Source organism: Notothenia rossii, assembly GCF_949606895.1.
Source record: "Notothenia rossii genome assembly, chromosome: 2".
Lineage (NCBI taxonomy): Eukaryota > Metazoa > Chordata > Actinopteri > Perciformes > Nototheniidae > Notothenia > Notothenia rossii.
The window spans coordinates 50,090,599-50,103,448 of record NC_136904.1 but is presented as its reverse complement, the minus strand read 5'-3'; the positions used below and the strand labels follow the sequence as shown (position 1 = coordinate 50,103,448).

General features: G+C 45.3%; 2 protein-coding genes and 1 long non-coding RNA gene across 3 annotated transcripts in view; 2 read left to right on the top strand and 1 right to left on the bottom strand.

Moving 5' to 3' along the window:
• The window catches only part of LOC307029396 (protein FAM200C-like), a 23,575-nt gene extending 19,583 nt beyond the window's left edge, over nt 1-3,992 (top strand). Inside the window, exons 2-3 of the mRNA XM_079665337.1 lie at nt 2,154-2,759; nt 2,998-3,992. Coding sequence (XP_079521463.1) covers nt 2,154-2,759; nt 2,998-3,345 — 954 coding nt within the window. The 3' untranslated portion in view covers nt 3,346-3,992. The remainder of the gene's footprint in view (nt 1-2,153; nt 2,760-2,997) is intronic.
• The window catches only part of adamts17 (ADAM metallopeptidase with thrombospondin type 1 motif, 17), a 308,092-nt gene that overhangs the window by 124,316 nt on the left and 170,926 nt on the right, over nt 1-12,850 (top strand). The window lies entirely within an intron of this gene.
• LOC307029401 lies at nt 3,516-12,850 on the bottom strand. Its single transcript, XR_013805316.1, has 2 exons — nt 11,563-12,850; nt 3,516-7,756 (listed from the first exon to the last, which is right to left on the bottom strand). It is a non-coding gene; the product is annotated as an uncharacterized lncRNA (long non-coding RNA).

Genomic DNA, 12,850 nt, shown 5'->3' with positions numbered 1-12,850 from the left:
ACATTAAAAAATCAAGCGCGTCACCCGTTACCATGGAAACAACAATAACTGGTACGTCAGTCAGAGCGCCACTGCTAGCATCATAGAGATATAACACGGCTAGCATACTACGAAGTTGGACAGATTTTTAAAACTACCGGTTACGGCTACAAATGAAGTAAATGAAAAACAAAAAAAAGTTAAGAAATACGATGAGGAGTATCTCCAATATGGATTTATTGAAGTGGAAGGGAAACCGAAATGTCTGATATGCCTGCGGTGTCTTGCCAATGAGGCGATGAAGCTTGCCAAATTGAAGAGGCACCTCGAGACCAAGCATCCAGATTATGTAAAAAAAGACCGGGCTTTTTTTGAGAGGAAGTGCGAGGACTACCGCCAGCAACAACAACGGATGGTTAATGTTACGTCTGTTTCTGCTAAAGAGCAGACGACGAATTTAGGACAGTCTGCTGATATCAAATCAAAACTGCTGGAAAGACTGAGAGGGTCTAAATTCGTGGTTCAATTGGATGAGTCCACTGATGTGTCCGGCTCTGCGCGGCTCATCGCACTGGCGCGAGAGGAGAGGGAGAGCGGCAGAAGTGAGACTGACTGAGATTACGTTGTATGGGAATAAGTTACAATATAATACATTTGTGTATATTTCTCGCTATTCAGATGGTCTGCTGCCTGGTGCTGCTGTTGCGCAATGTGCAGTAGTGTCCTCTTTTCGCACCATGACATTATCAGTTATGATATATGAATTTGTTTTTCACTGCTTGAGAAAATGGACTTGTGGCTGAGAGCGTGTGAAAAATGTCAATTGTGTGAGAGTTGGCAGCCCTGTGAACTCTCTTGACATTATTATGTATGAAACTGCCAATCAGATTTATTTACTTATTAATAGAAGGTGCCGGAACGCTGTTCTGGATCGTTCCTGCTCACGTGTGTGTGTGTGTGTGTGTGTGTGTGTGTGTGTGTGTGTGTGTGTGTGTGTGTGTGTGTGTGTGTGTGTGTGTGTGTGTGTGTGTGTGTGTGTGTGTGTGTGTGTGTGTGTGTGTGTGTGTGTGTGTGTGTGTGTGTGTGTGTGTGTGTGTGTGTGTGTGTGTGTGTGTGTGTGTGTGTGTGTGTGTGTGTGTGTGTGTGTGTGTGTGTGTGTGTGTGTGTGTGTGTGTGTGTGTGTGTGTGTGTGTGTGTGTGTGTGTGTGTGTGTGTGTGTGTGTGTGTGTGTGTGTGTGTGTGTGTGTGTGTGTGTGTGAGCAACAGAAATGTCAGATACTGTATGTTGCATTTATTGATTTAGTTTGATATGTGTGTCTTAACTTGCAGAGAGAAGCAATCAGCTTCATGGACTGCCTTGCATCACTCCAAAAGTGTCCAGAGCTGGCTGCCATTACAAGTAGTGGTTTGGGATTGTAGCGTTGCAGTTGTTTTGCAATTTACTTGATATATGTTGCAATGCAGGCATGTGTTCAATTGTTTATAGCCTGCATTTATTTTGTTATTAGACTTTTATAAATCATTGAATTTTAACTAAGAGTGAAACACTGGATGTGTTGTGTGTGTGTGTGTGTGTGTGTGTGTGTGTGTGTGTGTGTGTGTGTGTGTGTGTGTGTGTGTGTGTGTGTGTGTGTGTGTGTGTGTGTGTGTGTGTGTGTGTGTGTGTGTGTGTGTGTGTGTGTGTGTGTGTGTGTGTTCTGAAATGCACTTCAAATGATCACTTTTCTCTTGATTTCCCTTTGATATTTTGTTTAGGTACAGTGTTACTTGCAGCTAATTGATTGATTGTTTTATGGGTATTCTATGTTGAGATGGTGCAAATATTTTTAACACATATCTAATATATTTCTAATACATTGCTCTCGTGTTGTTCTTTCACATAACTAACACTATAGAAGTGTAAAAAATAGGCTACGTCAGATTATTCCAAGGGACATACATGTCAAGTCAAGTCAATTTTTATTTATATAGCCCAAAATCACAAATCAGAATGAGGGGGTCCTTGGTGTATTCTCTATCTTGTAAGGGGTCCTTAGCTGAAAAACAATTGAGAACCTCTGCGCTATAGCACCTCCAACAGTCAGGAGATGGCTGAGGATTTTTTTTTTTCCAAATATCTGGTCACAGACACCAAGGGCCAGACCATTTTTAATGCACTGGATGCTTATCTACAGGATAAGTCAATCCCGATCAACAACATCCTCGCATGTGCTACTGACGGTGCCCCTTCCATGGTCGGCAGGTACCGTGGCTTCACCACTCTGCTGAAGGAGCAGGTCCCGCATGTCCTCACAGTCCACTGTGTCTTGCACCGCCACAACCTGGTGGCCAAATCTAAAAGTCCACCTCTCCACGAGTCTCTCAATGTTGCAGTAAAGGCAATAAACAAAATAAAAGCCCACGCCCTGAATAACAGATTGTTCCGACAGCTGTGTCAGGAAAATGATGAGACCTTTGAGCGTCTTCTTCTCCACACTGATGTCCGCTGGCTCTCAAAAGGAAACTGCCTTGCTCGTTTTTGTGAGCTGTTTGACAGCATCGTGGAGTTCCTGGAGGAGGTGGATGCAGCTCTCAAGGAACAGGTGTCATCCAGCCGCTGCGACATCATGTACCTCGCAGACTTCTTTGGCAAAATGAATGAAGTCACGCTGAAGCTCCAAGGAAAAGGAGTTACTCTGATCCAGAGCAAGGCGGTCATCCACAGTCTCACCTCCAGGCTGGATCTATACCGGCAGAGCATAGGCAGGAGGCAGTTTGCTCATTTCCCGCTGTTGACCAAGGTGATCTAGCCTAGGCTACTAAATAATGATAATAATAAATAATACATGTAATAAATGTAGGCTACTCTATGCAACACTATATTTGTGTTCCTGGTTAGTATAAATAACTTATGTTCTGAATGTATTATGAGAATAAAGAAACATCAATTAGTAAACTAATTAGCAATAAAATAACCAGTTTAAAATCGGATGGTAACATTCTGCACCGATAACAATTTCCTGGTTATACTCATTGCAGGTGTCTGAGGCTCTTACCGATGAGCGCCTCCTCATTTACACAGACCACCTGAGGATGGTGAATGCCGACTTGAAGATCCGCTTCAGAGATCTTTTGGACCTCGATGTTCCCACCTGGGTGGTGCAGCCCTTTCAGGCGGACGTGGCGGAATGCGAGCCAGCAATACAGGAGCATCTCATCGACATCCAGAGTGACGATGAGGCAACATTTGGGTCAAATACTCTCAGCGTTACCCGGCTCTCTGGGAGAAAGCGAGGCTGCTTCTTCTGGCTTTCCCAACCACATACCTCGTGGAGCAGGGATTCAGCCAGGTCCTCCACATGCAGTCCAAGTACCGCAATCGCTTGAACTTGATGGCCTCAGGTGCACTGCGACTGAAACTAAGTTCTCTGCAACCCGCAGTGAAGAAACTGGCGGAGAACCACCAAGCGCAGGTGTTGTGGATATTTTAAACTCGTCAATACTGTAAAGATGTACAATGAGAGTAATCGATAATAAACTGGTGAAAGCAGGCAGCGTTGTCTTTTAAGTTCTTTATTCGAGGCGCCTCGAAGGTACATGTCTCACAGAGTATAGAGTAGTCTGCAGGAGTGCACACAGGGTATAATGTGTGTGTGTGTTTTATAGAGGACTGATTGCTGTGCAGGAAGTAAAATATAAGACAACTACAGAAAACTATTATCTTACAATCCTCCCTTAGGGAGGGCCGGATTCTTCAGGTACGACCTTGGCGGGATGCTCCCTTGTGGTTCAACAGGTTGAGTTGCTCCAATACAATTTCTAAGCATAATATAATCATTTGGCTTTACCATATAAAGTAACATAATAAATTGCCACTACATTCCCCCCTTTTGATCATATTTGATCAATCAAGAAAATAAAACAAATGACAGGATAGACTGATATAACACATCAATGAATACACTCCATCGCTGGTTTAAGTAAACACATCATAAACATATCATGGAAAGTGGCTGTTTTTGTGGAGGACAGACTCCGTATGTAGAAAGAAAAAGAATACTGAAAAGAGGGAATGGCAATTTTACACACAATTTTACAGTTCAGTGTCTGACTCTTCAGTGTCGGAATCAGTGGGGGCTGAATCTGGGTTGGTCGTAACTTTGTCAATGGTTTGAGGTAGAGCGGTGTATTGTACGAATGCAGAGGAGATCATACTAGAAAAACATTTCTTCATGAGGGGAACTACACAGCATGTACAACAGAGGAGCAAAGCTATGATGGTGAGGAGTGGCGTGACTATTCTGGCCAGACAACCTTCCCACCCTCCCGATGTGAGCCAGGACCACCAGTTCCAGCCTATAGGGTCGTAGTCCACATCGTCAGCCTTCATGTCTGCCAGAAGTGCGTTAAGGTGTTGTATGGTGTCATGTTCTCTGATATGTCTGGAATGTATGTGCAACAAGAGTCTCCAATAACGTGACATAGCCCCCCCCCCCCTTGAGGCAAACAGGATATCTAGAGCAAATTGATGTTGCATTAGCATATTTCTAGTTGCTACCATAAACGGATTCAGTGCCTGAAAACCTTGAGTAACTTCGAAAGTGAGGTTTTCCAATCGTGTGTGTATTTTGTCTATATTATGAGCGTTATTCACGGAGCCCCACCAGGGGAATGCCCCGCTGAAACCCTTCTCGCCGTGAGATGTCATTGAAGCCCTCTTAGCCCTATGGTGGTCGGGATGTCTGAATTCTGGATAGTGGTGTGTAGTATGCATCAATGAGTCGAGAACGGTGATTGCTGGAGTCAAATCCACTAAGGTGCACGTGCCCGTCCAAAAGGGTGCTAAGACTTGATACAACTTGTTTCCGCACAGCCACACATAGTCTTGCGGAGCCCCTGCCCCAGCATCGGTAGGCCATGCTAGGAGAAGAGAGGTATGCGTGACATTAGGGAATGCTTGGGACGAATTGATTCTATCGGGAAATCCTTTTACTAGACAGTCTTTGAGATTGAATTTTTCAGCGCCGCATGTGTTTTTTATGATACGAGTACAACCCGTGGTTGTGCCAAGGTGTAAGCCTATGCGGTTTTTCCTTCTACTAATGCAGAGACTATGGGTAAGGTTTTCTAGACGGCTGGGGTGAACGCGTGCCACCATACGTTACCGTCTAGTCTATTACTAGTTTTCCAAACGTCGTCTTTTAAGTCGTCAATGCTGTTACCTACGGAAGGGTCATGTTTCAGAACGGTTGATGTACCTATTGATGTTAGAAGTTGTGTTAGAGGTTTGGCTTTAGGGGTGTCGTTTTTGGGGGTGATGTCTATATAAAACGCGCCACATGGGTCTTTGCCAGATACATACGCGCAAACAACGTAATAGCCCCTGTCTGATATTTTGGCCTCCTGTAGTTGTAGTAGGACGGCGGGACTTGATGAGTTGACTTTAGAGATAGATAGTCTCCTTTTGATTTTTGTTTTGTCGGCCCATAAGGTATAACCCCAGTCCTTGCGTGAGGTGGTCCATAAAACCAAAGCCCATCCTCCGGAACAGTGGGTACTAGTGTAAGTGCCATCTATTACATAGCAGATGTAAACGTCTGCCCGCCCCAGCTTCATAGGGTCGGGGCAAGGGAAGTAGTTACACGGGTCTAACTGCACTGTGCTATCTTCCCCTTCTCCCAGAGTAATGTTACCAATCCCTGCTTTGATAAGCCCCTTTGACCATACGGTTCTCCCGGATTCCCCAACGTACCTTTTTGCTACTTTGACTTTGATTAGAGGATTGTGTACTAACCATGGATACATGAAGTATAGGATTATGGCAAACACAAAACCCATAAGGAATATGCAAAGGATCCACTCTACTAGTGTCCAGACCCTCCAACAGTTTCTGCATTGCTCACGGTTGCGTTGTCGTCTTTCAAGGTGGGCGTTAGCCAATTCTGGTCCGAGGGGTTCCATCTTCAATCACTCGCCAGCGATCAGGCACAAAGTTTATGTTGGTGTCGTCCTCTGCTTCGTGGATGTGTCTAGTCTGACTGAGCCCGAGCCTTCATGACCATTTCAATTAAACCCCACACAATGACGGCACAGACGAGGAACCAGAGGCATATGAAAAAGCACAGCTGGCCGTCGCTCATGAGTCTTGTGTGTGGTACTAGGGTGTATGTGCTGCGTGTGTGGTGCTGGTGGTGACTTGGCACGTCACTTGTCGTCGTCTGTTTCTACTGGACCGGCTAGACTGGGGCGGAGATGACAGCTTTGCAGTGGCTGGCGTGGACCCACGTGGCTCTCTCGGCGACCTTGACCGCTGTCTGGGTGACGAGAAGCACCTGGTAGGGACCTTGCCAACGGCTGGATCTCCAGCTCTTTCTCCGGAAGTCCTTGACCAGCACAAAGTCGCCTGGTTGGATACGGTGGAGTGGACCAGTAGCAGGGGTAGGTAGAGCTGCCGCTACCTGGCGTCTGATATCTGCTAAATTGGATGACAGGTTAACACAATATGACAACATAGCATCCTCACACAAAGTTGTGGAGGGGAGAGGACATCCTGGAGCCTTGATCCCAATCTGTGGAGGAGCTGCAAAAAGGATTTCAAACGGGCTGAGTTTACTCCGTGTTCGTTTCCGCATCCTCATGTACATCAGCACAATGGGCAGGGCTTGTGTCCAGGATAAACCTGTGTCTGCGCAGCATTTTGCTAGCTTGTTTTTGATTGTACCGTTCTCTCTTTCCACCGCACCACCACTCTGTGGATGGTAAGCAGAATGCTTTCTGATGTCCATGCCAAGGTATTCTCCTATCTGTGCAATGGCCTCATTAGCAAAATGTGAACCATTGTCGCTAGAGATCTTGCTTGGTATCCCCCATCTAGGAATAATTTCCCTTAGTAAAGCTTTAACCACAGCATTTGCTGTCTGTGCGTTTACCGGAAATGCTTCAACCCATTTGGACCACATGTCAACCATTACAAGACAGTGTTTCTTACCCTCGGATGGACTAAGTTCGATGAAATCCAGCATTAGGTGCTCAAATGGTCTAGTTGGGGGTGGGTGTGCACCTGTTCCTGTAACCTTTACCGGTCTACCAGAATTTTGCGTAATGCAAATTAAGCATGCTTCACAATGCTTTTGAGCTGTTACTGTGAATCCCCTTGTGAACCAATGTTGATTGATAGCCTCTAACATCCCCCCTTTTGACACATGATCCAACCCATGTGTCAATTTAGCAAAATGTGAGAAAAAATGCCTCGGGAGACATGGATTGGAATTTGGACCAACCCAAATGCTGGAGGTGGGGTCAAAGGTAGCACCAGCAGTTTTCCACTGTGCTTTTTCTGTTGGTGGAGCTAACTGCTGCATGGCAGTTAGTGACGACATATTGTCAGTGATGGAGGAAACAGGGATGTTAACAAACGAGTGTGCGTGTGGTGCGAGAGGAATCAGGGCGGCTGCCTTTGCAGCTGAGTCAGCAGCAGCATTTCCTAATGAAACGGGGTCGGTGTTGCTGGTGTGTGCAGCACATTTACATACTGCGACCTCAGACGGGAGCAGAATGGCGTCCAATAAGCCTGCAACTAGGACATGGTTAAGCACTGGCTTACCGTCAGATTTCAGGAATTGTCTACACTTCCAGATAGCCCCAAAATCGTGTACTACCCCGAAGGCATAACGTAAGTCAGTGTAGATAGTTACAGATTTGCCTTTTGCCAAAGTGCAGGCCTCAGTCAGTGCTATGAGCTCTGCTGCTTGTGCTGAGAGGTGGCATGGGAGCGGTCCGGAACAGAGGACAGCAGAATCTGAAACAACAGAGAAACCCACCCGATTAGTGCCCACAGGGTCAGGACCCATCAACATACAAAACAAGGTCAGGGTTGGTCAGGGGTACATCTTTTAAGTCAGGTCTGGGAGTACATACAATAAGAAGCTCGGCAACACAGTCGTGTTCGTCACCGTCTTCTGGGAGAGGCATAAGAGATGCTGGGTTCAGAGTGGTACAGCGTTTGACTTCAACATTAGGCATGTCTAGCAGGCATGTGTGATACCTAAGATAACGTGCAGCAGAGAGGTGTGATGTTCTCTGTTCACAGAGGATGAGAGAAACAGCATGTGGAACCAACAGTGTTAAAGGTGCATAACCTATAATGTCACGTGAAGAGTTGAGAGCTTTTTCAGCTGCAGCAACTGCACGGAGACATTTAGGCAGGCCAGCAGCTACAGTGTCCAGCTTGGAGGAAAAATAGGCAACAGGCCTCTGTTTTCCCCCATGATCTTGAAGGAGAACTGAGGTCATACACCCATCGCGTTCATCTACTGCCTGTGTAAAAGGCTTGGTAGGATCAGGCAGACCTAGCGTCGGCGGGGATTGGAGAGCCAGCTTCATGTTAATGAAGGCTTCGTCGGCTTCCGGCGTCCATATAAGGCGATCCGCAGGTTTCAAACCGGTGACATGCGTGATTGTACGGAGTGGCTGTTCGAGCGGAGAATAGTTAGGAATGAATGACCTGCAGTATGAACACATACCCAAAAATGACATCATCTGTCGCTTAGTGACAGGTTTTGGCAGGGCAGCCAATGATGCAATACGCTTATCTGAAAGTGTTTTTCCTTCTCCTGAAATGATGTGACCCAGAAATGTAACTGTCTTTTGCACATACTGAAGTTTAGACAAACTGGCCTTGTGGCCCTCAGCTGCGAGGTGTTGTAACAAGGAGATGGTGTCAGCTTCACACTGTTCTGCTGTGGGTGCGCAAATCATGAGGTCATCAACATATTGTATGAGAGCGGTGCCTTTGGAAACTTGTAGAGAGGCCAAACTTGTACATAATGCTTGGTTGTACACAGTGGGAGATTCGCAGTAGCCTTGACACAAACGTGTGAATGTGTATGGCTTACCCTCATATTCAAATGCGAACCAAAATTGACTGTCTTTGTGTACAGGGACACTGAAAAATGCATTTGAGAGGTCTACAACAGTGAAAAAGGCTGCAGAGGCTGGAACCTGAGAGAGAATGAGATAAGGATTTGGAACGAGCGGCGCACGTGCATGTACGGCTTCATTTACAGCTCGTAAATCCTGCACAAATCTCCATTCGTCAGGAGGTTTGTCCCGGATCTTTTTAACAGGAAACACTGGAGTGCGTACCGGAGAATCATTACATGGAACAATGACCCCTTGTTTAAGCAGAGAGGTAAAAACTGGCCGGATGCCATCAACAGCTTCACGTTTTAATGGGTACTGGGGTTGGTTTGGGCGGTAGGTAGACTTTGGGGTGATAACAATAGGTTTGGCAGAACGGATTAGACCAACATCATATTTGTGAGCTGCCCAGAGTGTCGGAGGCACATCTTTTAGCGCGGCAGGAAGCTCAGAAATATGAGAGTAACCTGAAAACACAGGCTCCCCTGGGCCTGGCACAGGGTTAACAGAATCATCCCCAATCAGAGCCAGAGTACGCAGCGCGTGTACATTGCAGTTGACATCGTACTTAAACACATCATGTGACATAGAGTACATGATCTGAGGTGTGTGTGTGGCTGTCCAATCAGTAATTGATTCCCAATCTTTAAAGAATGGACCCAAATCCCTCCATTTATCAGTGGGGCCCCTTGCTAATGAAATGTGTGGGACCGCCCCTGGGATTTGATACAGCTGGTGTTGTGCGGGTGTGAGTGTGACAGAAATAGCGCTGCGCAGCGAGCTCCAATACATCGTTTTAAGCATGATTTCATCATTCACACATTCCAACAGAAACTGTTCATCATAGTATTTGCATTTATCATCAGAAACACTAGCAGTGCAATGCAAATGAAGAGCTTCCATAAACACAGCCAGTGAGGAGACATGCTGACGGGCCAAACGCAACAGTTTCTGAGAATCAGGAAATGTTGCCAGCCACTGATACACATACAACAATTCTTCGTCAAATGCGAGTTTTTGGACCATCATAGGAGATGGTCGTCTGACCTTTAGACCCTCATTTGTAGAAATGAGGTCAAGGCCAAACCGGAGGATCAGATCTCTGCCCAATAAATGTATAGGGCACACAGATGACAGAAGAAAACTGTGTTTTACTGATGTGGGAAATGGATGGCTGGCATCACCGTTATCTCTACACTGAATTGGTAAAGAAAACTTCTCCTTTACAGTCACACCAGCAGCTCCTATTGAGTGGATAAATCTACCACTAAATTTACAATTTTGCAAATCTGCCAGTTTTACTACAGAATGTGTAGCCCCAGAATCAACCAAAAATGTAACATCAACACCCATGATAGCCAGAGTTAGTGTGGGAAATTTCTTAAATGCTGTTTCAGTGTCATATTTCAAATATGTACCCTCTTTAACCACAGGCATGTTTTCAAATTTTCTAATGTATCAATAGCTTGCACGATGTGTGTGTGTGTGGCACTTCCCTGTTTTGATGCTGCAGGCAGAGGTCCCGTCTCACTCGACCGAATTCCCTCCTCTTCCTCCACCTCCTCCCGCGGACGATGTCAGTTTGAAGAATTGTCATTGTTTTGAGCAGATTGAGTGTCTTTCTTTTGGGTGTTCTTCGGACATTCAGCGATAAAGTGACCCATTTCACCGCAGTGGAAACAAGCACCATTATTGCCAGTGTAGTTGCCTCCTCGTCCTCTGCCTTTTCCTCTGAAACCTCCACGGCCTCGTACACCTCCCCTGCCTCTTTGGCCCCCCCTGCCACGGCCGTCTCCTTGGGGTTGGTGTGACCAGGCGGTTGTAACGGCTTGGACCATGGTCAGTTGGGCCTTGTCTTTTCGGTCGCGGCGTTTCTTGTTTTTCTGCCTCTGCTGGATCCCCACCCATGGCACCGGCGTCCAGATGGTTTGGGTCTCGATACGCCAGGGGAGGTGGATGGGCCTGAGGGTGGAACGGAAATCCGTGGTCGAGGAGAGGGTCCCTCGTACCTGTAAGAGATGGATACAGAGAAGTGGATGTCTGGTGGAATGGCTTGTGTGATTTTGGACAACATTTATTTTCCCTTTTTCCTTCACTTTCATCATCCACCTTTATTTTCGTTATTGCCGAGGCCAACTGCCTCCTTTCACGGCATTCTGCTTCACCCTCCCAGTATTTTAACCACTTTCTGTGACTTTCTATCTTTTCCAACTCTTTTACTTTAATTGTACTCTTCTTTCTCATTCCATCTTCACACTCTTGTAATTTGTCCTTTAGGTCTTTGATTTTTAATTTACTCAAAGATCCTCCCTTTGGAAATCCGAACATTTCCATCCATATATTTAATTTAGACAGACTGCTTTCACCATATTTTGCTCGCATGACATCTACAATTGGGCCTTCAGGAGGCTCTGCCCCCTTACTTTGCTTTGTCCCCATGGAGAAAGTCTTTAAGTGTTACCAAAACACCCCGTGTTACCAAAACACTATTTTTCACCCGTCGGTGATGTGATATTTATTCCTCAGTACAAATCACACAAAAACTGATCGTAAAACCTTTTACGACGGATATACCAATTATCCTACGGATATACCAAATATCCTACTTTTGAGCAACCCGCTTAATAAATGTCATGGAGGTTATTTAACTTTAACTTTTAAACAATTAGAAATTGTACATCTCACCAGATATTTTAGAGGAATTGAGTTCGTTGGATCTCGTGAAGTCAATCAGTTTCACTCAGGCGCTGGTCCTCTCGTCCTGTAACACTTTCTGTCGAGGTAGAGGAGAATCCGAGGATCCCGGCGGCCAACCACCAGCGTCCCTGGGTGTCCCCGACGGAGCTTTCAGAGATCCCACTCTTCTGACACCAATTTGTTGTGGATATTTTAAACTCGTCAATACTGTAAAGATGTACAATGAGAGTAATCAATAATAAACTGGTGAAAGCAGGCAGCGTTGTCTTTTAAGTTCTTTATTCGAGGCGCCTCGAAGGTACATGTCTCACAGAGTATAGAGTAGTCTGCAGGAGTGCACACAGGGTATAATGTGTGTGTGTGTTTTATAGAGGACTGATTGCTGTGCAGGAAGTAAAATATAAGACAACTACAGAAAACTATTATCTTACAATCCTCCCTTAGGGAGGGCCGGATTCTTCAGGTACGACCTTGGCGGGATGCTCCCTTGTGGTTCAACAGGTTGAGTTGCTCCAATACAATTTCTAAGCATAATATAATCATTTGGCTTTACCATATAAAGTAACATAATAAATTGCCACTACACAGGGCTCACACTAACCTTCCCCCCCCCCGCAATTTGGCGATATGCAACACCTTTCCGACCTGTTAGTTCTGTAGGCCTAATGTACAGTTTTGTAGCCTACTGTTTGTTCTGCACTGGACATGTGTGACATTGCTGCTGTTCCGTAGCAGTCTGTTTGTATTCTCTGCTCTTGTCTGAGTTTGTTTAACACTCATAAATATCATTTTAATTCACATTCACATGGCTTTTCTGCTCTCTGGTAAACTAATGATAATGATATTCCAACTGCCCAGTTAAATCAAATCTATTATTTGGCATTCAGTGACATGCTTTTTTAAATGATATAACACAGAATATTAGTCAACATTAATATTCAGGGAAGAAAATAATTCTACTTTTTTTGATGGGGGCGTTAAGAGACCTGGATAATGGACAGGGGGGCGCTGGCCCAAAAAAGGTTGAGAACCCCTGGTCTAGACCCTCCAGAAAAACGCAGGCAAAAATCCTTGATTATGCGGGCTAAATTCCTTGATTATGTGGGCTAAAATCCTTGATTATGCGATTAAACATGCAGGGTTTTTATGTGATTTTATGCGGTGAAATTGTGGGAAGTTGCGAAATATGCGGAAAGTTGCGAAATATGCTAAATATGCGGGGGAAAAAAATAACAATTTTTTAAAATATTGGGCTGTCTTATTTATTCTCTCTCAC